The sequence below is a fragment of the Salminus brasiliensis genome, chromosome 9 (genome assembly GCF_030463535.1).
Source record: "Salminus brasiliensis chromosome 9, fSalBra1.hap2, whole genome shotgun sequence".
Classification (NCBI taxonomy): domain Eukaryota; kingdom Metazoa; phylum Chordata; class Actinopteri; order Characiformes; family Bryconidae; genus Salminus; species Salminus brasiliensis.
The window spans coordinates 13,475,538-13,501,394 of NC_132886.1; the positions used below are offsets into that span (position 1 = coordinate 13,475,538).

At 36.6% G+C, this 25,857-nt stretch overlaps 3 protein-coding genes across 3 annotated transcripts; all 3 read right to left on the minus strand.

Moving 5' to 3' along the window:
* Window positions 1-303: 303 nt before the first annotated feature.
* Window positions 304-7,882, minus strand: LOC140562935 (butyrophilin subfamily 2 member A1-like). Its single transcript, XM_072688801.1, has 10 exons — window positions 7,825-7,882; window positions 7,185-7,535; window positions 5,190-5,459; window positions 4,789-4,896; window positions 4,307-4,333; window positions 3,887-3,913; window positions 3,569-3,595; window positions 2,537-2,563; window positions 2,048-2,074; window positions 304-882 (listed from the first exon to the last, which is right to left on the minus strand). The coding sequence occupies exons 1-10, from the start codon at window positions 7,880-7,882 to the stop codon at window positions 341-343; spliced, it is 1,464 nt and encodes a 487-aa protein (XP_072544902.1). The 3' UTR covers window positions 304-340.
* A 1,776-nt stretch (window positions 7,883-9,658) lies between these two features.
* Window positions 9,659-15,691, minus strand: LOC140562384 (butyrophilin subfamily 1 member A1-like). The gene is made up of 7 exons (XM_072687997.1): window positions 15,610-15,691; window positions 14,797-15,147; window positions 14,380-14,649; window positions 14,159-14,260; window positions 14,025-14,051; window positions 13,618-13,644; window positions 9,659-10,203 (listed from the first exon to the last, which is right to left on the minus strand). Exons 1-7 carry the CDS (start codon window positions 15,689-15,691, stop codon window positions 9,659-9,661), a joined length of 1,404 nt encoding a protein of 467 aa, XP_072544098.1.
* A 1,069-nt stretch (window positions 15,692-16,760) lies between these two features.
* Window positions 16,761-23,698, minus strand: LOC140562399 (butyrophilin subfamily 1 member A1-like). The gene is made up of 8 exons (XM_072688017.1): window positions 23,641-23,698; window positions 22,971-23,321; window positions 22,029-22,304; window positions 21,165-21,269; window positions 20,365-20,391; window positions 17,746-17,772; window positions 17,587-17,613; window positions 16,761-17,308 (listed from the first exon to the last, which is right to left on the minus strand). Exons 1-8 carry the CDS (start codon window positions 23,696-23,698, stop codon window positions 16,761-16,763), a joined length of 1,419 nt encoding a protein of 472 aa, XP_072544118.1.
* Between the last annotated feature and the right edge of the window lie 2,159 nt (window positions 23,699-25,857).

The following is a 25,857-nucleotide window of genomic DNA, read 5'->3' on the forward strand; positions in this document are numbered from 1 at the left end:
TTTCCTTTTTTCTCCCAATTTAGTACTGCCAATGGACCCACTCGTTCGTACCTCCCCCTAGCACTAGCGAAGCTTCAAAAAAACTAGGAGGGTAGAATACATGTCTCCTCTGATACATGCAAAGCCATCCACCGCCTCTTTTCAGGCTGCTGTCGATGTGGCACCGTCGAGCAGCCAATACGCTGGATCCCCAGCTTTGCCATTCAAGCTACCCACCCGACGAGAGCATGGCCAACTCGCGACATTATTGCATTATGCATTAAATAAAATACACAGACATGATTATTTCACTCAGTGTGATCTTACTTCTGAAAAATCTGAAGATTTTCAAGATAAAGCCTCATCTGGAAACAGGGGAAATAATGAGTGGAGCTGAGTTTTTACCTTTCTTGTTATTACAGGGACTGAAGAATGGGTAGAGTTTCTCAGTGAAAGACTGACCAGTAAAAGAGTAGATATGAGACCTGGCCTCCACATCATAAAAGGAGACCAGACCCTCCTCATAATCCACAAACACCCCCACCTTCTGGGGCTTCACTTTCAAGGAGAAACGGATGGAAGAACCAACGCAAGCACGGTACTCATTTTCCTTCCTCAGAACCACAGTCCAGAATCCATTCTCTGGGCTCAGTGCAATTGTCCCTTTCCTGTTAACTGACTCTCTGGCCACTCCTAAATCCCACTTAGTCTTGCCTTTGACCTGCACCTCATAGTAAAATCTCCCTGAGGAGAATCCCTCCTTTCCCAGAACACAGGGAGAGTAATCGAACCTTTCTGGGTTGTCGGGAAGGTCCTGTTTTGTGTCTCTATGCGTCACTTGTTTTCCATCTTCGGACACAATGAGTTTTGGACTTGATGTATCAGCATCCAGAGTTACATCCACTGAAAGACATTTATATAGGATATTTGGTTTCATTTGAAGCATTTCATTTAGGACGATTAAAACACAAACACATACAAGAGAGGTCAAAAGTTTGGACACACCTATCATCACGTATCATGGTTTTTGCCTTGAGTATTTTGTCATGCCTACTGAGTTCATTAATTCCTCACCCCAGTATCAAAGACGACATGCTTGTCTACATTGATGCCATGTTGATCTGTTCACTCAGTATGAGGGTGCATGTTCATTTCCATGCTGTTCTGAAAAGCCTCCATCAGCTCTGGGTCAAGGCTGAAAAATGCCAGTTCTATTGAAACACTCAGGAAGGGTCAGATATGTAGTGAGTCCAGAGCTGCAATAGGGAAGTTTAAGGATTTTCCAATATCTTTATGTAATGTGTGGATATGTTATATTATCACTGACAAAACTATATTATATGACAAATCTAATATCTTCACTCAAAGTAACGATAATGATAATAATTAACTACTTGTTTCAGAAGGCATTTAAAAACATCATCATACAGCAATAATTTAACATAAGAATCATATCTTTAAAAAGATAAATACAATACATTTATTTCAGTATGTCAAACTGCACGAGAATGCACATACCTATGTACTTTTAGATCACTAGAATAAATTTATTTTTGAATAAATTATTTTTTACTTTTTGCCATACATTGGAACATTGTGTTTAGATTTCATAATAAACCAGTAGAAATGCTCCAAAACGTTCTTCTATGGTTAAGTTTTAGTCTTAGGGTAAGGATTAGTATATGGTAAAGGTTAGAATTAGGTTTAGGTGTTATAGGTTAGGTTTAGGTTGAGGTGTAGGTTGAGGTAATAACTTTTCCTTGGTTGTTTTGTAACATTCTCTGTTCAATTTGTTTGATTTCTGCATGTCTTGGTTGCGTCAATAATTTGTAGACATGCACGAGAGTCGAACTCGTGCACATTGTAGGAATCCTGAATTGGTCTTTTAGTCACATATGCATGATTCCCTTTTGAGACCAGGCAGAAGGACTTGGGATAAAATCTTTTTATATGGACTCCTATTCTTTAAAAAGTTGATATACAATCTGTTCTCTTCATTTAGGTGCCCAGTTGTGTTTTGTGAATGCTGTTGGATTCATTATTAAAAACTTGAAAAAACTGCCCTTACCTGCATACTTCATTTTCTTTTCAAATTCTGAAAACAGAAAGTAGTTTATTCACTTTTTTTTTTACCAGAATGTGTCAATTAAATTAGAGAAATCAGCATTTAGTCATGGTTTAGTGATGATCTGTCAATCAAGGGAGTTCTGATGACCTTACTGACCTTAACTCCTAACACAGCAAGGCTTATTACATTCTAAGGTGTATTACTCAGTAACTACAGGCATGTCTGTACAAACTGGTGGGGCTATTCTTTGGTAATAAAAGCTTGTAATAACATGTTTGGCCTGCTAGCGTGTATAGGCTGTTTAAGGGGTTAAGGTTTTAGGTAGTTTCTCATTATGTTTTTTAATGTTTAGCTCTTCTTACAAGTAATGCAGATCACATTCTTTCATCACACTCTGTGTACAATATTTACTGTATTCGGATCTCTTACTCCCTTCACATTCCTTGCAGCATATCTGAAAACTAAAATACTACGTATAAAGAAATTTACCGTCCTCTACTCTCTTCCTCTGAATCTCTGGAAACAGAAAGAATAGCAGTGTTAATATAAAAAAATCATCTAAACACTGAAGACAATGTGAAAAATGATCTCTTCAGGCGTGCTTTATATTTCTGCTTAAAACATCAGTGCCTTTCTACCTATCATACAAGTGTGTGTTACAGACCTTGTCAGAGCGGAAAAAATAATATTTTAGTTCTACATTGTCATTAAATAGAGCTTTGGGGTTAAAATGCTGTTTAAAGACATAAGCATAGCCTGGGAAGTTTCTAAAAAATTATTCACCTCAGTGGAATACTCCTGACTTACACTCCTTTAAATTATACACAGATCAATTTCCCCAGATCTCAATCCAATCAAGTATCTGTGAGATTTGCTAGGCAAACAAATCCGATCCATGGTCTTGTGGAGTCCACGCCTCGGTGGCTCAGAGCTGTTTTGGGGGTATGTAGGTGCCTTCTCAATATTAGATAGGAGGTTTTAATTTTATGAATGATCAGTGTTGATACTGTCTAAACGTTCAATCAATGTCTCTGTCCTTCTGACTACAGACTCCTCCCACACTCACACTTTGGAATCATTTTCATCTTCATCATGTGGACTATAACCGGGGGCAGGGAACCGAGAGCAGGCTGGTTACTGATTTTCCGTCTCTCACACACCTACTAAACCACAATGACAATTTTCTAGTGAGATGAACAAGGGAAGCACACCCCTAACTTAAGCTCTCATGTTTGTTATTATATCAGTATTTCTTTGTACAATTCGATTTCGTCTTCGCTATATGCTTTCTTGATGATTTGTATGATTTGTTTGTCACTATTTTGGACAGATTTTAGACTTTTAGTGTTTGTTTACATTCTGTGTGTTTTTGCCTGAACATCTTCTTTGCCATTAACAGGAACACCCAGTGTCCGTTATGTGGAGTACCACTCTTAACAAGCACCAAAACTTGCTTGATTGCTCACATTTGCATCATGGCATAAAAGATGTCCTGACCTTGAAACAAACAGGCATCCTCACCTGCATATTCTTGCTCCTTTTCAAAATCTGAAAAAATAAATAAATTATATGATAAAGACAAGCAAATCTAATAGCAAATGGTGTCATATATCCTAGCTTGTAAGTGTGAATGTATTGATTACAAATGTAATTGAAATCTTTAGTTTACTTCAAATAGAAGTAGAACCAAGTACATAGAAATGCAGAGTAAGAGTGTAAAATATGTAGTCTTAAATAATCTATAATTCTACTTGTGCAAAACTGCTTTATGTTCCATAGACCTACAAAACTCCAAAGCCACAGAACTTTGGTGTGCAAAGTTATTTCCTTCAAAAATACCGTTTTGTAGTTCCTGGGTGGCAATTTCTGAAAAGGACAAAAAATATATATTATTTTACGGGCAATACAATGGTACAAAATCAAGCATGAATTTTATGAAACATAAACATGCAACAGATAATACAAAATATAAGATCCATATATCATGATTTAGCATTACTTATGTGTTAACACATAATACACCTGACATAAAATTGCAGCTGTGCTTAAATGTTCCCTATTCTATATATTACACAGTGTAATTGTTCAGAAAACTGGACATTCTGATATTTTATGTAAATTAGCAGTTGATAAATAATAGCTTACAGAGCTTGTAAACATTTTTGCACTTGACTTATCACCTTTGCCATCCCCCTACCAACACACCAATCTTATTTAGGGGTAGAAGGTATTTTACTAAAGAAAAGAAATTCATTTTACCTCGCATTTCCATTAATCTTTGAATTCCTAAAACAGACAAACTAGTAATTAATATCCAAGACATTTAAATATTTACATACATCAATATCTGAAAAAAGATGCTGTTGGTCTGCTGAATTTACATGGTGTCAGAAAACACACTGTCTTGGCTCTACTTCACAACCTGTATACAACAAGGAAGTGTAGAACTAGTATTTATGACCTAGTACTACATAAGTAGTGTGGGTGAAACTTGCAGCTCTGGTATGAATGCACAGTAAGACACACCCCTGAAATATTCATCTTTTTCTGTTTCAATATTTTCTCAGACTTACAAACTCAGTATGACCTTCTCTGAACTGCTATTCTATACATTGGCTCTTTGAACATTGCAAATACTTAAAGACAGTGTCTTTGAGGGACGTTTTAATTATCCAAAATTCCACAGTATTATATTACTATTCATTTTAAAATAATAATACATTATAATAAATAAATAATACCTTTCCATTGACAGGTACAGATGGTAGCTACAAGTACTCCAACAGCAGTGGCCACTATTAAAACTGAAATACTGCAGACAGCAGCCTTCCATGCATTAAATACTTCATCTGAAATAAAAAAAGTCCGACATTTTTTACCATCATCTTTTTTACCATAATGTTCTTTACATTGTGTGAACATTTCATGATTGACCAATAGAAATGCTTTGAAATTACTTCATTGACTCCTGTAAAGGCCTTTTCTGACAGTGATAATATGTTCAAAACAGCAAACAGTCCCAATCTTGTAATTATTTGTTATCACATGAAAAATGACAGAAACGCAAACTGAATGGAAAGGTTTGTAATCTGAATGCAATTAATTTAGACTAATATAAAAGATTGTAGCCATTAAAATTTACCGGAGATGATAATCTCTGTCTCCCTCATGTGATGCTTTTGTAGAAGTCTGCAGTAGAACCTGTTGGAGTTATAAACAGTGATGTGTCGTTTTACTCTGAAGCCCTCAGTGTCTTTGTGGATCTCTGTAGCTTCAGCAGTCAGAGTGACTCCTTCTCTGTCCAGCCACAAAACCTCAGGTTCAGGGTTCCAGCCTCCAGATTCACACACTAGACTGATCCCTCCTGAGCTATCATAGCCCTCCATGGTGATCACCGGCTGAATTCCCAGAGCTACAGTGAGCATTAACAGAACATCAACCTAATTAGCTACAGGTTTGTAACCTTTAGTGCTGACATTAACAACATAATCTGAAGCACTGCATTGCAGCAAACATACACATTCACTGGACACTGCAATCTTTGGTAAGCGTGACACTATTAAAATCCAGAACTGGAAGCTTTATTCAAGGTACAGATTTGAATGTTTTCCAGATTAGAGGTCTGCAGTGTCAGGTCAGGTGTTTGCACATTACATGCAGATGATGCAGATGTTTTGTCTCGTGACTTTAACAAAGGTCATGTATGCTAAGTAAAGCTACTTTTCTACCTTCACTATTAAAATTAAAGGCTGGGTCCAGCAGACTAAGGTGCTGTCACTATGACCAGAGGATTCCTAGTTCATATCCCGGTCATGCTGCTAGCAATCAGCAGCTGGGGCCCAAAGAGAGCACAATTGGCCTTGCTCTCACCAGGGTGGGTAGATGATGCTCTCTCCCCACATCACTCCAGTGCAGTGCTGGCCACCACTGGCGTCTGCTGGCCAATGTATTTGAGCCGGGTATACAGTGGTGTTGCAAGAGGCGTTGGCTGGCTGCACACGCCTCGGAGGGTAATTGGCGATCCAAATTGGGGAGAAAATGGGCCAAATAAATAAATAAAGGTTGATGCCATAGAACCTTTTCTTACCATAGTACCATATTGACTTTTTTGGTTCCATAAAAAATACTTTTGTAAAAGAGATGTGTGCATATGTGTGAAGAACCTTTAAAAAGTTTCAAGAAGTTAATGTAAATGTCATTTATGAAGGTTCTTCACACTCACATCTTTTTTATATAATATAATTGGTTCTTCATGGCACCAAAAAGAATTCTATTACGGCATCACTTAAATAACCTTGTGTAGTGCCTTTATTTTTAGGACTGGTCTGTTATTAAACATAACATTTGCCAACCAAGATGTCTGAGCTTTCACTAGCATTGAAAGCAGTGGGCAGATTGGAACTAGGTGGGTAGTTTACTGTTTAAAAGTAGCCATTGAAGGGAATGACTGGTGTGGTCATTGCCAATGAAGATCTGTTGATTGAAATGTTTGCAGCAAGTTTTTACTTGTGCACCTAAAACACTATGTCTGGCTGATGCAATGCAAAATGTGGCAAAATGAGTGTGTTTTTTACATGCACTCAATAATTTGATTATAATCAGATTTGTGCAGTTATCTGATCATTTAAGTTGTCATGTAAACAGCATACGCAGGTTTCTTAGATCAGATTGAGGCCTAGAAATCCGATAAAGAGAGCTTGATTTTAGCTCAGTAATCGAATTTCTCAGCTCATGTATACGCTTACTCTCATTTCTTTCGTTTTTCTCAGTCTGCACATGCACACAAACGTAACCGGATAGGACAGACGCTCATGCAAAAAAAAAAGCTTGTCTCTTTCTTTGGAGCAATACCGAGAAAGCAGTAAGAAGGACAGCATTGCATGCTGTTAGAAACCATAAAAATATGAGGACCCATATTTGACAGTAAAGATTACAAAGTTAAGGTTATAAGCTGGTTGCAAAGTAGACTCATATAAACCCATTCCTGATATGCCTCATTACCTGATTACAGATGTGTATGTAAAGGTGTTAACTGAATTACTTACAAAATCTGAATTTCTGCAGTTATTGGAATAAGTGCATGTAAACACACATAATTATACAGCAGAAAATAATGAAATAAGGAAATACTTCTTACCCTCAACAACAACACTGACAGTAATGTCGTCATACCAGGAATTAGCCTCAACAAGACATTTGTAATCTCCTCCATCTGAGCCTCGGGCTGCAGAGAGTCTGAGTGAAACGTTGCCTTTGTGCAGCTCTTCTCTAAACAGTGCTGTTCTTCCTCTGTAGCTAGAGATTTGCCCTTCATTTGTGTCTGTTTGATTCTTGTAGAGGTGCACTAATGAATCTATCTCATTCAGTCTGAACCACTCTATTCTCGTGTCCACAGCACTGGTGTTGGGTTGGATAGAGCAGGGCAGAATCAGGTCTTCACCAGCTACAGCATAAATCGGAACCTCTGGACCAACCACCTTAAAACAGTCTGTGTTGTGGAACAAACAAACCAACATGTAAATGTACTACACACTTACTGTGTGTGTATTCACTGTATATTGGGTAGAAATCAGGAGTCTAGTTTAGATGTCAAGTTTAGATGTTTGATTAGGAAGGCTAAGGATTTGCACTGACAAACAAAACTTTCATTCAGTATTTTTACTAACACAATATGTAATGTATGCATGCACACACAAACACACACAAACACACACACACACACACTAACACACATACACACTAAAACATTTAATACTATATATGTGGGTTTTATTTACCTGATTGGGAGTCCATAAAGCTGAAGACTATCAGTAGTTTCACAGAGAGGAACTTCATCCCTGAAAAACTGTGTCTTATCCTTATCGATAACTGGTCATACCTCAAAACCCTCAATCATTTAGTCCACTTGAACTACTTTTATATGTTACAGAAACTGCAAATACTCCTTACTCTTGTATAAAGTGCTGCCAGCAGTCCTTTCATTTTGGATAATATTAGAACCACTCAGATCCTTCACTCAGTAACTCACACTCTCACACACGGTTCAAACAAGTTTAAATGGTGTTTAAAAAGTGAAACTGTAACACTAGTAGGACTTTTCTGCTGTTTAAAGAAAGTATGATGTTTTCAAGAATAGTGATTTAGACAATTCACTCAACACATCAGTTAAAAAGTACCTGTGGTTTAAATATTTGATTTTGTTAGTATTTCCTTTAGAAAAAAAAACATTTCCTTAACATAATTATCATTCTGCTTTTGCCATATGAACACTACCTCCCCTCTCTCCTCCAGAGACAGGGTTTACATCATCAGTAATAATAGCTAACATGTCAGAAACAGATAATTGGTGGCTCAGCGGTTAGAGCGCCGGGCTATCGTAACAAGGTTGTGGGTTTGATTCCCGGGCTCGGCAAGCTGCCACTGTTGGGCCCTTGAGCAAAGCGCTTTACCCTCTCTGCTCCTTGGGCGCTGAAGTTGGCTGCCCACCGCTCTGGGGGTGTATGTACTCACTGCCCCTAGCTCACGTGTGTGTTCATTACCACAGATGGGTTAAATGTGGAGGACACATTTTGCTGTACAGTGACAAATACGTGCACCTTTAAATACTAGTTTGTATATGATGATTCAAAAACAAAGCTGGAATAATGAACTATGCTTTTTTTAGTATTTCTGAAACTGACTGCTATTGGTCATGTAACTTTGGACTTCAGAGATAGCTTAAGCTGTCATGTCAAACTAAAGAAAAATCATTCAAAAGATGTGTTTATTTTATGGGATTCTTAGCATTAAATAAAAATATATATACACTCATCACCTCTGTTGCATCACTGAAGTTATTCAGTTATTTTTCACTATTTTTCGAGAGTCCAAGTTCAGATATGAAGACGTTTACCCGAGAAATCACCTAAAAGGGATCATCTAACAGGTCTAAAAAAGATCTCAAAATCCTCAACAAGCTGTTACAGACCAGCTGGTAACACCAGTCCTTTGGGTTGAGGACCAGGGTTAGGGTTAAGCTTTGGGTTAAGGGTTAGGTTTTGGGTAAGGCTGGGTTAGGATTTGCTTGATAGAACCAACACATTAAGTCTGATCATCATCACAACACGATTCTTTGTTTAGGCCTTCATCCTCCAAATGAGTATAATTCATGTTACAGCTCTTCATTTTAATGTTTATTAATCAAACTTTACATAAATTTACAATTTGCAATACAAAGTTATGCACTTCATAAAGACATGTATATATACATACACCATATCCCACCCATATTGTCATGATGTTACAATAGGCTTCGTCAAGCCAACTTTGTCCATAAACTTTACTGGTCAAGAGATAAGCAGGTCAACTTGGTCATCTTGAGCTGGGCAGGCTGCTTTTTAAGCAGGAAAGACATTATATTTATTTAACCTATCTTCCATCCTTTCAACAAGGTCTATGACACTTGTTATAGTCCAGGGTCACCAGACAGTTTGTTGAATATGAAAATGAAGTAAATCATATTCTTTGGCCTTTGCAATCACAAGATCTCAAGCCAGCTGGGAACATTAATACAGCAACTGACAGAAAGTATCTCACTGAAGTTGTTTTTGCATTTTTGACAGGAGATATTCATCAATAATAATTGACAGGTGAGATTATCAGTGGAGCTGAATTTTTACCTTCATCATTTCTGCAGGGGCTGAAGAATGGGTAGAGTTTCTCAGTGAAAGACTGACCAGTGAACGAGTAGATATGAGACCTGGCCTCCACATCATAAAAGGAGACCAGACCCTCCTCATAATCTACAAACACCCCCACCTTCTGGAGCTTCTTTCTCATTGGGAGGGAAACTCCAGGACCAGCACAAGCCTCATATTCATTCTCATTCCTCAGCCACACAGTCCAGAATCCATTCTGTGGAGTCAGTGTAATCTCCCCTTTCGTGTTAATGGACTCTCTGGCTACTCCTAAATCCCATTTAGTTTTCCCACTGACCTGGACCTCAAAGTAAAATCTCCCTGAGGAGAATCCCTCCTTTCCCACAACAGACACACTTTCATTAAATCTTTTTGGGTTGTCAGGAAGATTCTGTCTTGTGTCACCACAGGTCACTTGTTTTCCATCATCAGACAGGATCAGACCAGGATGAGCTGATTCAGGATCCAGAGTCACATCCACTGAGAGAAACACACAAAAACATATGGACATAAAACAAAACTCCATAGGCCTGTCTATGACAGAGGGTTTTAGTTTTCCTTGTGTTTACTGTTCATGGATTCTACAGCTCTCTCTGTGTTTCTGTCTGCAATTTCACCTCAGCTGTTAAAACTGACTCACAAGTACAAGTCAAGTCATGACTCCTACTCCTGTCTGTTCAAAGGAACTATTTCCTGAATGTTTAAGAGGCAGATCAACTCACACATGCAGCCAAAGTACGAATATACAGAAGTAATTATGAGTGATTATGAATCATGATTAAACATAAACATCAAGTTTAAAAAGAAAGAAAAAACTGTAAAAATGCAAACTTTTCAGTGTGATTGGACTATTTTCAGTGCTTTATACACTACACTAAAGATAAAGCACTGACAATCAGAAAATCAGAAAACAGAAAAAGTCCACCCTTACAAAAAAGTGCACGTTATTAAGTATCCTCTCAAGTATACTTTATGGATTAAGTATATTAATATCAATGAACAGTAAGTAGTATATTTGTAAGAGTATTATTTTAATCTTTATGGGACTAAACTGTACCTATTTTAGTTTATAAAATAATATTTTTCAGTACACTGTAGGTTTAAGAGCACCTATTAGTAATTTGAGTACTAGTTTACACAAGATAATGTTTTATTTTGTGCTGCAACTATAATAAAAGTAAACTTAGGTAGCTGTTAGTTTACTAGTTAAATACTAGTATCCCACTAGTATCTTACACTCCCTGTAAACTTAGTTTAATTAGTCTAATAGCTCAAGTGAGCCTGACATAATACTTATATCAATTACATTTTTTACAATTGTATACTAATATTTTTTTTTTATAAAGCATTCTTTACTTTTAAAGTATTATTAACACTAGAAGGGTTAATCATAGTTAGCTTCAACTGTACTTAAGTACACTTGAAGCTAATTATTATTACTACTTCTAGTGGACTAGACATGTACAAATCATAAGACACACTTAGGACTAAGAACATATATATATTTTTTATAAATCAATATTTTAAACTAATCTTTTCTTTGATGTCAAAATATAAGAACATTGCTTAAATCAACATTCTAGTTAAAAACGAAACCACACATAAACAGTTTTTGTCTGTGGGATTACACGTGCTCTGTACTGGTGTCCCTAAATGAACATGATAAACAAACCTACTAAACAATACAGAGCAGGATCTGTTCCTTCAGTTTAGTGCATACACAGTGTAATCTGTATAAAAGTTGACGGATTTACTAAACAGTTTCAAAAAGATAAAACCAAAAAATCATTCATACCTGCACACCATTTTTTCTTTAGAAGCTCTGCAAACCAAAGTAAAAGGTATGTTTTATATTAGTTCATCAGAACACAGTTAACATAGATCACATAATCATTAAGGCATAAACTAATCATATAGCCCTGGCTTCAGTTATTCTTTGTAACATATTTTAGACATTTCAAATATGTGAAAAGGAAACTACTGCAATCTAAACTTTGTCTCTACTCTCATCTATAAATTCACATCTAACTGAGGGTAACAACAAGTTTCATTTTGTTCCACACACATAAATTACAAACACAGCAAGTTTAATAAATTTGAGTTGATGTACCATGTTTTGGGCAACATTTTACTTAGATGATACACTGTAGATGCCTCCTAGGAGCTTAAGTTGGCTATAAATGATTGTCTATTGAATGTAACCCTGCATCTAACCTTAACCTTAACCTAAATAACATTATCCATTTACTGTTTAGGGTTAGATTGAAGCTTTAGGTTAAGGTTAGGGTTAGGATTCAGGGTTGGTTTAAGAATAAGGTTAGGGTTAGGATTCAGGGTTGATTTAAGAGTAAGGTTTGGGTTAGGGTTAGAGTTCAGAGTTGATTTAAGAGTAAGGTTTGGGTAAGGGTTAGAGTTCAGGGTTGATGTAAGAGTAAGGTTTGGGTAAGGGTTAGGATTCAGAGTTGATTTAAGAGTAAGGTTTGGGTTTGGGTTAGGATTCAGGGTTGATTTAAGAGTAAAGTTTGGGTAAGGGTTAGAGTTCAGGGTTGATTTAAGAGTAGGGTTTGGGTTAGGGTTAGAGTTCAGGGTTGATTTAAGAGTAAGGTTTGGGTTTGGGTTAGGATTCAGAGTTGATTTAAGAGTAAGGTTTGGGTAAGGGTTAGAGTTCAGGGTTGATTTAAGAGTAGGGTTTGGGTTAGGGTTAGAGTTCAGGGTTGATTTAAGAGTAAGGTTTGGGTTAGGGTTAGAGTTCAGGGTTGATTTAAGAGTAAGGTTTGGGTTAGGGTTAGAGTTAGAGTTCAGGGTTGATTTAAGAGTAAGGTTTGGGTAAGGGTTAGGATTCAGGGTTGATTTAAGAGTAAGGTTTGGGTTTGGGTTAGGATTCAGAGTTGATTTAAGAGTTAGGTTTGGGTTAGGGTTAGGATTCAGAGTTGATTTAAGAGTAAGGTTTGGGTTAGAGTTAGAGTTCAGGGTTGATTTAAGAGTAAGGTTTGGGTAAGGGTTAGGATTCAGGGTTAATTTAAGAGTAAGGTTTGGGTTTGGGTTAGGATTCAGAGTTGATTTAAGAGTAAGGTATCGGTAAGGGTTAGAGTTCAGGGTTGATTTAAGAGTAAGGTTTGGGTAAGGGTTAGAGTTCAGAGTTGATTTAAGAGTAAGGTTTGGGTTAGGGTTAGAGTTCAGGGTTGATTTAAGAGTAAGGTTTGGGTTAGGGTTAGGATTCAGAGTTGATTTAAGAGTAAGGTTTGGGTTAGGGTTAGGATTCAGAGTTGATTTAAGAGTAAGGTTTGGGTAAGGGTTAGGATTCAGAGTTGATTTAAGAGTAAGGTTTGGGTTAGGGTTAGAGTTCAGGGTTGATTTAAGAGTAAGGTTTGGGTAAGGGTTAGAGTTCAGGGTTGATTTAAGAGTAAGGTTTGGGTAAGGGTTAGAGTTCAGGGTTGATTTAAGAGTAAGGTTTGGGTAAGGGTTAGAGTTCAGAGTTGATTTAAGAGTAAGGTTTGGGTTAGGGTTAGAGTTCAGGGTTGATTTAAGAGTAAGGTTTGGGTAAGGGTTAGAGTTCAGGGTTGATTTAAGAGTAAGGTTTGGGTAAGGGTTAGAGTTCAGGGTTGATTTAAGAGTAAGGTTTGGGTTAGGGTTAGAGTTAGGTGCAGGGTTACATTCAATAGTCAACCATTTACATTCAGCTAAATGTCAGTTGAATGTTAGTTGAATGTCAGGTCAGCATCTTGGACCCCCAAGTAAAATGAAACCAATGCAAGTCTGACAATGTAAGTAACAGCCTAAACAAAGAAAGAATCATCATTATTAATTATCATGGAGCCCATCAGCAATCTGTGATTAAAATTAGAATGGAGGTTGACTGTTTGCTTTTTTAAAATAAATATGTATACTCCTCACCTGTGTGCAGCTGGTCCTTTTTAATCTCTGGAAAATACAAAATAAGTAACAGTGAAATATGATTTATATGCATTTTAAGCCAATGATTTATTCATGTGGTGGAAATGTGATTTTCTATCTAGTTCTAGTTAACTTGTAACAGATGATTAGTGGTCAGCGACCCTTCACAAAACAACAAAATACTACAGGCCGGCCAATATGTCATACAACTAACCTGAGTGATATAAATCTCACGAATTAGTTTAGGAGTACACTCTGTAGTAGTTAACTCTGTCCAGCTGGGCCTGGATAATAAACACTCTTGATTGGAAACTGAGCATCTGGGATTTGCTCTGTAGGGCATGAGGTCTTACATAAAACTTATACAAAACGTCTTCTATAAATAGTCTTATATAAAACACATTTACCTTCCTGAAGCCGTTTCCTCTCAGTCTCTGCAGATATTCAAAATCAGATGATTATTTACAAAGACATTTTAATTACTATATGTGAAAAAGCAAGACCAGCTCAGATTGCCTGGTTTGAATAATGTAAATATTACCATTCTTCTGATAAAGAACTGCGGTTATCATCAATCCCAATCCGGCCAACACTGAAACTAAAATTCCAGTCACAGCAAATTTCCAAGCAAGAAAGATGTTACCTGAAATTCAAACCAGGTGAGAGTATATCACAGAGAAAATACTAATAGTAATGTTCATTTTAGCATTAGAAAGACTGTACAACAGAGTAAAAGATGCTTAAGTGTAAATCTGAGTTTACTGGGGATGATAATCTCGGCCTCCGTCATGTGGTGTTTCTGTAGAAGTCTGCAGTAGAACTTGTTGGAGTTATAAACAGTGATCCTGCATTTCACTCTGAAGCCCTCAGTGTCTCTGTGTGTCTCTGTAGCTTCAGCAGTCAGAGTGACTCCTTCTCTGTCCAGCCACAAAACCTCAGGTTCAGGGTTCCAGCCTCCAGATTCACACACTAGACTGATCCCTCCTGAGCTATCATAGCCCTCCATAGTGATCACCGGCTGAGTTCCCAGAGCTAACATAAATGAAAAAAAAAGAATTTTGATTTTTTAAAAATAAAAATTACATATTAGATACAACATTAAGTCATCTAGTTCATCTTCTAATGGAATGTACATTAGTTGCACTGTAGCTAAGCTTAACTGTGAATAATCTTTCTTACCTTCAACAGTGACACGAACAATAATGTCATCATACCAGGATTTGTCCTTAATAAAACATTTGTATCTTCCTTCATCAGAGACTCGGACGTCTGAGAGTCTGAGTGAAGCGTTGCCTTTTTGCAGCTCCTCTCTGAACAGTGCTGTCCTTCCTCTGTAGGACTGATCCTGTCCTCCACTCATTTCTTTATGATTCTCATAGAGATGGACCAATGTGTCCACCACATCTAGTCTGAACCACTCTACTCTCATGTCCACAGCACTGGTGTTGGGTTTGATAGAGCAGGGCAGAACCAGGTCTTTACCAGCTTCCACAAAAAGAGGAACATCTGGACCAACCACCTTAAAACAATCTGTATTATACAACAAAGAGATTACGGTTTAAACCCCAGTAATTATTAATTTCTTTGGTGAATTGGGATCTGGAGAATTTGGAGAATATGAGTATATGCACCAGAATATCAGTTCTGCACCAGTTAAATTCCAGTGTTTGAATTCTTAGAAAACTATAAAACTTCCTTTCATGGCTGAATTCTATAGAATACTTAGTCCCTCATCATTACATTTGTAGTGACATCTAAAGACATTTAATTAGTGTACACATTCTGTAGTTTTAGATTTCAGCTGGATCTCAGAGGCATGTCTGTCCTTCAGTGATAAACATTGATAAAACATGACTAAACCAACTGTTAATCAACTGATCATTCTTCTCTTTATAAACAGTTAAAAATTGTTGTTAGAAATAGCCTTCACATGCCTTCCACACTCACATGTAGCACCTGCACAAATAGATGTTTTGAATGTTAACTTTGTACCTGATCTAGAATCCAGACAGCTGTGGAGAATCAGCAGAGTCATACGGAGGAACTTCATCCCTGAAGAACAGTTTCTTATCATGGCAACAGTGTAGTGTAGCACATTAATAAATGACTTCTTACACAGTGTTATCATTCAGTATGATTTAGAGCTTTGACCTGATTTTAAAACAGGAAATATTCAACCCTGAACACGTACCTCTTATTACGATCTTTCAGAGTTACTTTCAGTTTGTAAACAGAGCAACGAGTCTGTCAGTCATTCATTACCTCTTTCAGTCCAAGCCACACCCCAACCAAGCACACACACAGCGGAGCTGTGCTCTCTGGAATGAATTAGGGAAGAGATTAAACATCCCTGACTATGCAGCAGCACATGTACTTGAGCTGTCTTGGGCTGCAAAGCCACATAGACATTCTCTGACCTCTTAAACCTGTAGCCCCATCCCAATTAGATCTGGCATGAACTGAAGCTAAAAGCAAGTGGGTAGACAATGTTTATAGTCACAGTCAGTGTTTAAAATAGAGACATTTCCTGTCATTCCCATACGCTTGATTTTCCTGATATTACCAGTAAGTATATTCACAGCCAGCCTAACATGGGTCATTCTGGTAGCTATGAAATAGCAAGCTGGGTTTCACTGCTAGTCCTAAAGGAACAAGGTAAGTGTGTACTTCTATTTTACAAAGCAATTGTGTTGTTCTTAGTTATAATTTCAAACATTCAATAGGTTTAATAGGTTTAAATCTATAAAAATCTGTAAGATGTAAAACAGTCTGAGAGAGTATTGGTGATGAGGAAGGCTCCTGATCACAATGTGGATGTAAACATGAACAACAGCAGTATCTCCTGAATAACCAGCACTCTAATCTTCTACTCACTAATGTAGCATTACTGTTATTACAGTGCTTTAAAACATTTTAAAATACAGTGCTGTAATGTTTGTGATTTGTGATTGTTTTATTATGTAGCCTCTATAACCTCAAAATGTCAACACTCATCAAAAATACTTTAGACAAAACATTTTTACATTTAATTTATGATTTATATACACACACAGTTCACAATGACAGGGTGCTGAATTTACATGTATGTATGTATGTATGTATGTATGTATGTAGTTTATACCTAAACATTTGACAGCAGATATTCATTGATCATAACTGACAGGTGAGATGATCAGTGGAGCTGAATTTTTTCCTCCATCATTACTAGAGGGACTGAAGAATGGGTAGAGTTTCTCAGTGAAAGACTGACCAGTGAAAGCGTAAATATGAGCCCTGGCCTCCACATCATAAAAGAAGACCAGACCCTCCTCATAATCCACAAACACCCCCACCTTCTGGGGCTTCACTTTCAAGGAGAGGGAATATCCAGGACCAGCACAAGCTTTATACTCATTCTCATTCCTCAGGACCACAGTCCAGAATCCATTCCCTGGTGTCAGTCTATTCTGACCCTTCCTGTTAACGGACTCTCTGGCCACTCCTAAATCCCACTTGGTCTTTCCACTGACCTGCACCTCATAGTAAAACTTCCCGGAGGAGAATCCCTCCTTTCCCAGAACATAAGAACAACAATCAAATCTTTCTGGGTTGTCAGGAAGATTCTGTCTTGTGTCTCCATCTGCCACTTGTTTTCCATCAGCAGACAGGATGAGATAGGGATTAACTGTATCAGGATCCAGAGTCACATCCACTGAGAAAAACAGAATAAGACAATAACATAACATATAATTAAACAATACAATCTAACAATTCACTCAGTGCTTCAGACTTAATGATGATGTAGAGAACAGTTTGTAAAAACGAAAAAAAGCTGTTGATAATGTTGATTTTTCTAAATGATCACAGATAAATAGAGCTGATGAAAACTGAACATTACAGACTCAGTTTCCACTGTTTTGGGGGTTCACTGCCCCAAAGTGACCTGATTTAATAAACATTATTGTCTTAAACAGATAAAGGCATTCTTACCTGCATGTTGTTTTCTCCTCAGAAGCTCTGTGAACACAATTAATGCATTAAAGGAGAGTACAGTACTCTATTGAGGATGAATTCCTCAATCATCTCTGTTTATTCTGGCTGATGCACTGCTCTGTATTACCTTTAAAAAGCTAAATAAATCCTTCTTACCTGAAAACAGCTTTTCTTTTTTAATCTCTGGAAAACACAAAATCAGTTTTAAGCCTTTTTTGTGTAAATGTTTCAATACACAGCAATAAAAACATAACACAGAGTTAATAGTATTACCTTAAGAGAATATCTTTAATGTGTAATCAAAAACAGAGGTACACAAATTAAAGAGTCATTATTATCTAGTTGCTGAGCTAAATCAGATGAAGTTACACTATGAAAAGAAAAGCAACAACAACTTAATGTGGTAACAGGTGACTGAACAGGGATTAGTTCACTCAATACCCTATATTACACACTGACCTAGGTGTTTGAGTTACATAGAGTCAAATAAATACAATAGTACATTTATTAAATGTTCTCTTTACAGTGCTTTAACACATCTGATTAACACATAATTAGTCAACAGTTTTATTAGGTGGTTTGTTTTTCGGGTCGAACATATACATAATTTTTACAGCAGTGAAATCACCAAACTGTGCTGGACTGTGGCCTCTGTTGATCAGTACTGGTGCAGTGAGAGACACATGCCTATAAAAAATATTTAATAAACACATCACTACTACTTAATAAACTCTCAGTGTTCATTTTGCCCACAGAGACATAAGACATAGTGGTGTGGTGTGTGCAAAAAAGCAGCAAAATGAAAAATTTTAAATGTTTTTATATGTCCATTTCTTCACTTATTTACACAACATGTATGGCCATTAATATTGGTTATCGTTGTATGGGACATTAATGTAATTGTATTACTGAATAACTGTTTACAGAGCATAGTCACTCAGTTGTTAGTTTAAATATATTGTACTGAATATTCAGATGTCTTATTAGTATTGGTATGACAATACGCACTGCAATGTCATCAGCATAATATTAATGTGACTAACTGATTTGTTATATTCGAATTATATCTTTCTTCTGTTAATGTGTCTGTACATACATGGGAGGCCACATTGCTCTTTACTTTGCTTTGCTTTTGTTTGCTTTTCATTCATTCTATCTATCTGTCTGTCTGTTTGTCTATCTATCTATCTAAAGTGGGGCCAAAAAGTATTTAGTCAGCCACTGATTGTGCGAGTTCTTCTACTTAGAAAGATGAGAGAGGTCTGTAATTTTCATCATAGGTACACTTCAACTATGACAAAATAAGAAAAATGAGAAAACAAATCCAGGAAATCACATTGTAGGATTTTTTAAGAATTTATTTGAATTATGATGAAAAAATAAAGCATTTGGTCAAGTTCAACTCAATACTTTGTAACATAACCTTTGTTGGCAATGACAGAGGTCAAACGTTTCTTCACCAGGTTTGAACACGCTGTAGCTGGTATTTTAGCCTATTCCTCCATGCAGATCTCCTCTAGAGCAGTGATGTTTTGGGGCTGTTGCTGGACAACACAGACTTTCAACTCCTGTCACAAATTGTCTATGGGGTTGAGGTTTGGAGACTGGCTAGGCCACTCCAGGACGTTGAAATGCTTTTTACAGAGCCACTCCTTTGTTGTCATGCTGGAAGACCCAGCCGCGTTCCATCTTCAATGCTCTCACTGATGGAAGGAGGTTTTGGCTTAAAATCTCACAATACATGACCCCGTTCATTCTACCCTTAATACGGATCATTTGTCCTGTCCCCTTTGCAGAAAAACAGCCCCAAAGCATGATGTTTCCACCCCATGCTTCACAGTAGGTATGGTGTTCTTGGGATGCAACTCAGCATTCTTCTTCCTTCAAACATGACGAGTTGAGTTTTTAACGAAAAGTTAAAGAAATATTTTGGTGTCATCTGACCACATGATAGTCTCCCAATCCTCTTCTGGATCAAGACAATTTTCATCCTGGTGTCCTTCGACAGCTCTTTGGTCTTCACCATAGTGGAGTTTGGAGTGTGACTGTTTGAGGCTGTAGACAGGTGTCTTTTATACAGATAACAAGGTCAAACAGGTGCCATTAATACAGGTAATGAGTGAGTGAAGGACAGGAGTTTCTTAAAAAAGAAGTTACAGGTCTGTGACAGCCAGAAATCTTGCTTGTTTGTTGACCAAATATATATTTTCCACCATTATTTACAAATAAATTCTTTAAAAACCTACAATGTGATTTTCTGGACTTTTTTCCCATTTTGTCTCTCACAGTATGATGAAAATGACAGATCTCTCTCTCTCATCTTTCTAAGTAGGAGAATTCGCACAATCAGTGGCTGACTAAATACTTTTCGGCCCCACTGTATCTATCTATCAATCTATGTAATTTTAAAAAGGTCCCCAAACATTTGCATAATACTATAGGGCATTATAAAATATAGATTTCACATACCTCAGACACTTAAAACCTACATTTCACTTACCTACATTAATATTATATAATGTTTATTGCTATATTATAGCATATTCTCCCTGTGCAGTGAAAAATATGTATTTACAAAATGGTGACTTTACAGGAGAATGCAAAGTTTTACTTAACTGTGAATGGAAGTCAATGTAAATAAGAGTTTATTCCAGGTAATAGAGAATTTCTGTTAGTTTATAAATCTAGAATTATTAATGCAGTATACAGAGCAGCTACATTGTTCATAGTTAAGGCTCATGATTTATATTTATTTAGACATAAAAAGAAATTTACCTTCCTCTAAGCTTTTCCTCTGCCTCTCTGAAAACAAACACATTCATTAATAACCACATGTATTGCATTTGTCCTCACGTATGATGGATAAAACATGTAAATAAATAAATGAATAACTAAAAATGTAAGAAATATTTATTGTATTTGTTAATTGCTGCATTTATGCATTTCTGCATAATTCTACATACATCATTTATTTATTTTTGTACTTTTTATAGATTTATTTCATTATATTCAAATATGCCAGTGAGGTAGACACCCCAATAGCTAATTATAGAGAAAGAAAGGTATTCACTCTTATTTTTCTTAGTTTTAAATCACATGACACTAGACAGGAAGAAGCAGTGCTACCTGTGCTCTATTTCTCTATTTCTATGAACTGCATTCCAGTGATTTTGTAATGTATGTTTAAAACGAATTAAAATGTTTACTATGTAGTGTGAATTGAGATAATAAGCCAACTGATCTTACTAAGTTACCATCTTAGTGGCACACATTCTATTGATCTAGGTTAATTGAGTCTGCAACCCACCTTTGGCCAATAACTAAAATTACATTAGCTTTGCCCACCTTAATAACAAGGACTGGGGGAGAAATACAGAAATCGAGAAATGTTCAGAAGCATATTCATTTTTTATTTTTTTTTATTTTTTTACTTTTTTTATTTTAGTGTTTCTGATTAAATAGAGCTAACTTCATTACTTACATTTTACATTAAGTTTCAGGTTAAACCTACTTATATTTACACAAACACAGGTTTACACATATGTATAAGTCATTAATGCAAATTATTGAATTACCTTTCTTGTAATAAATTACAGCAGCTGTCGTCAGTCCAACAGCAGCCACCAGTGCTAATAGTGAATTGCTGATGACAGCAGACTTCAAAACATGAAAGACTTTATCTGAAATTAAACCAGGCATCGGTACATATTTTAATGATGGTAGTGGTAATTGATAAATGATGATTTATTCAGTACACTAAACATGCAGAAACCCAAAATTACTAATAATTATATAAATACATGAAAACAGAAAAAAGTTATGATGAAATATCCTTAGCTAGTCTCATAATAATGAGCCCATAATCAGACAGTGAACAAATAGGACTGATAGGGGTTGACTGACATACATTTCCCTCTCTGCTACATGTTCCAAGGCAAACAATAAAATGTTAATGTTAAAATAAAAATTGTATTGTTTTAATCTCAAGATTTTCAAGTTTATTTTCTTCTTTAAACAAGAATGAGATATATGCAAAAACAGAATCATGAGGGGCCAATATTACACCATGCCACACTTTTCACCAAACCCTGCCCCTGTTTTTCAACCATCGCTGTAACATAGAGCAGTAACAGAAGCTGTACTGATTTATGGTGAAATACTGAATATGGAACTTATTCATGATTAATTTAATTAATTACAGCAGTTTATTTTTTTATTTTAAAAGTTCTACTATGAGGAATCCGAAATACTAGAAACAATGATTTATGAAATTTATGTTATGTGTAAATTTTAGTACTTTAACTCAAGTAGAAACAGAGAACATTTTTATAAGTTCTTTTACAGAGAGCATTTCCATTTATTACCTTTTTATAAATGTATGTTATATTTTTGTGAGAATTTCTTTCACTAACCAGTAAGTTTATATTAAGTTAACTTACCAGAGATGATAATCACTGTCTCCCTCATGTGGTGTCTCTGTAGAAGTCTGCAGTAGAAACTGTCAGAGTCACTGTTATAAACAGTGATGTGTCGTTTCACTCTGAAGCCCTCAGTGTCTCTGTGTGTCTCTGTAGCTTCAGCAGTCAGAGTGACTCCTTCTCTGTCCAGCCACAAAACCTTAGGTTCAGGGTTCCAGCCTCCAGATTCACACACTAGACTGATCCCTCCTGAGTTATCATAGCCTTCCATGGTGATCACCGGCTGCGTTCCCAGGACTGCAGCAAATAAAAACATATTTGTGATATAAGTAACCACATGATGATATCATGATGACAGTAGGGTTGGAAGACTGGGCACACACATAAGGAAGAACAGGAAGATTCAGGCAAAAATATCAGAGTGTGATTTTTTTACCAATGCTAAACCAGCATGGAATAAGTTAGTTACTTACAGTTAGGTGATCCTGCTGCCAGAAAGCACATTGTTACAAGTATATGATTGCCAGCTTCTTATTAAAACGTATGCCCACATGAAGTGCTGCAGTTGTACTGTTAAAAGTATAAGATCCTTTTGGAAGTTCTTCAGTTTGAAACTGTGGAGATTTAATTTTTTAAAAAACTTAAATTATTTTAGAAACTTAATTTTTACAATTTCCAACTGATGAACCTCCAAAAAGTCCTTAAGGATTCCATATATAATATATAATAATCATCTCCCCAAAACAATCCTCAGGCATGATAATAACTCCATTCCATAATAGTTATAAGTAACAAATATCGGCATGGTATTGGTGTTGAACAATACTTGATGTTTCAGTATCAGAATCGAAAAAACTGAGAAAGTGGTGTTAGTTCATTATTGTTGATTATTCATCATTAGTTCATCATTATTTAGACAAAGCTGAAGAAGACAGAATATCTCCAACAGAGCAAGTGTCTTACCGTCAACAGTGACATGAACGGTAATGTCATCATACCAGGATTTGTCTTTAATGAAACATTTGTATCTTCCTTCATCAGAGACTCGGACGTCTGAGAGTCTGAGTGAAGCGTTGCCTTTTTGCAGCTCCTCTCTGAACAGTGCTGTCCTTCCTCTGTAGGACTGAGCCTGTCCATCACTCATGTCTTTATGATTCTCATAGAGATGGACCAATGTGTCCACCACATCTAGTCTGAACCACTCAACAGTCATGTCCACAGCACTGGTACCAGGTTGGATAGAGCAGGGCAGAATCAGGTCTTTACCAGGTTCGGTAAAAAGAGGAGCATCTGGACCCACTACCTTCAAGCACTCTGTATTGGGAAACGTCCAGACGCAAAAGAGTAAAATGCTAAAATTAGTCAAGTCATAACACAACAGCCATGCAGTTACAAATCTCCAGCAGACTCATACCAAAAGACTGAATACTTCAGTCAAATGCACTATATCCTGGAAGTGGAGCCAATAGGATATCAGAGGTTCTACATTCAATAAAAGTACTGAACTACAAGCGCCAACTGATCTTTGAATGTGTATTAGAGACTGGTTAAAAAAACAGGCCTCACTTACTTCCAGCTCACACGCACACACACACACACACGAACAGAAATGCCACATGCATTAAATCTATACCTGATTCAGGTTTCATACAGCAGAGGACAGTCAATACTGTCATACAGACGAACTTCATCCCTGAAACACAGGTTGTCAACATTTGTACAATGCACCACATTTAATTTCATTGTTACTTAACATATTTTAAAAGCTTTTAACTTTATCAATACATCATTTATATATGCACCTATTCTTGTCATCGTCACATGCTTACACCAGGCGTTAGGAGAGCCACTTTCAGTTCAGTAGGGGGAGAGGGGAGAGGAAGGCGGCACACAGCAGACTGTAAAAAAGAAAATGTCTACATGACATTAAAGCAGAATCCTAAAATGATTAGGCTATTTAGAAATACCTAAATTCATCCCGTCTCAATCCTGGTTCAGTTCCTGTCCCTGTCGCTGCCCCAAACCTAATCCAGCTCCTGTCTCTGTCCTGATTTAGCTCCTGTCTGTCCCATGACCTTGATCTCAATGTCTGTTTTAAGTCACTGATGTGCGAATAGCATCTGTTTGTGTTTTAAACATCAAGTTATGCCAAAAACATGTTTGATGTTCCATATATTTTGCGTAAACAATTGCATCAGAAATTACTTTCACTTTTGCTACTCTAGGCAAAACAGCAGGACTGTGTAACAATGGTTTACATGATCAGTGTATAATGATCACTTTCATCCTAAATTCATTCAACTTTTAAGTTAAAAACTTACACTGACAGATTTCAGAGCGAAGTACGTCTAAATTTTGAGATCAGGAACTACAAACTTGCTCATTCACCAGCAGCAGGAACCTTTCATTAAAGGCAGGTCAGATCACAGCAACAGTAGAAACATCCAGCTCTCAAAGACATTTATTCAGGTAATATTTCATATTTCACCAAATGAGAAACAGAGACTAGATCTATAGATTAAAACAGAAAACACACACACACGCCTCAGGCTTTTTGGTAAACAGTAAACAGTTTACTATAGACTTTTATTTTTATATGCCCTGTTATAAAGTCATGATCTATCCATGAGTATTAATGTGCTTCATAATATCTGCTGATGATCTGAGATGTGATTAATTTATAGTGATAATATAGTATAGATACTATATACATATATATAGATACTATATAGATAATATAGATTATAGTGACGCTCATACTTTTTCAGCTCTTTGTATGAGGCAATTGAAAGTTTCAGGTATTTTCCAAGCAGTAACGGCTGAACACTTGAGGGCAGGCTGGCATATTACCCAGCACCAGGGATGCATTACTGACCAGGCCAATGGTCAGTACAATACTTGCAAAAAACACACGAATATTAACATTAGTTGACTATGATTACTGGAATATGTTCAAATGACTAAATAAATGAAAAACTGCTCTCAGTTTTTACTAGTCGTGAAAAAGGTTGCTGTACCGTAAAAACCGTGTCAAATCATGTCATTTTCACTTTGTTATTTCTCTGAACATTTTTTCCTGGGAGTGCAGAACTCATATGTGTATAAAACACACCCCCTTGAGGAGAGAAGAAATATAAGATACCTTGTAGTGAGGAGAGGCACCAAAGGGCCTGTAGTGAGAAGTACCAGAGGGCCTGTAGTGAGGAGCAGATCCCAGACGACTTGTAGTGAGGAGAAGTGCCAGAAGAATTATAGTGAGAAAAGGTATCAGTTATTCAATTGTAGTTGAAAGTAACAGAGACCTTGTTGTAAGGAGGAAATACTAGAGCACCTATAGTTAGATGTAGGAGAGAGGATTGTAGTGAGGAGAACTACCAGAAGACCTGTAGTATAAAGTATGAGAGAACTTGAACTTAAAACTACCAGAGAACTTGTATTGTGGAGAAATAGCTGAGGACCTGTAGTGAGGAGAAGTACCACTAAATTTATATATTTAAATTCACATTTTTTAAATATGTAATCTCCACAATATCTCTGCAATAGCAGCATCTGCCGCCTCTCTACATGTATGCACTGAATCCCAAATCAAGCAATCTGTTTTTGCACATTTCAACGTTTGATCATTCATGGAAGACCAACACTGGAACAGCGATGTGTTAAAACCTTTTTTTTATCTTTATTAAACTCTTGAAACATTTGGCAAACACTTTCCCACCCAAAACAAAAAGACTAAAGAGAGACCTAAGAAACCTGCAGGTCATTGTACATGTATATCAGTCAAGTCACTGAACACACAAAAAGTGTAAAAGCCTCAGATCATAAATTATTAAAAAATAAAACCAACAGCCAA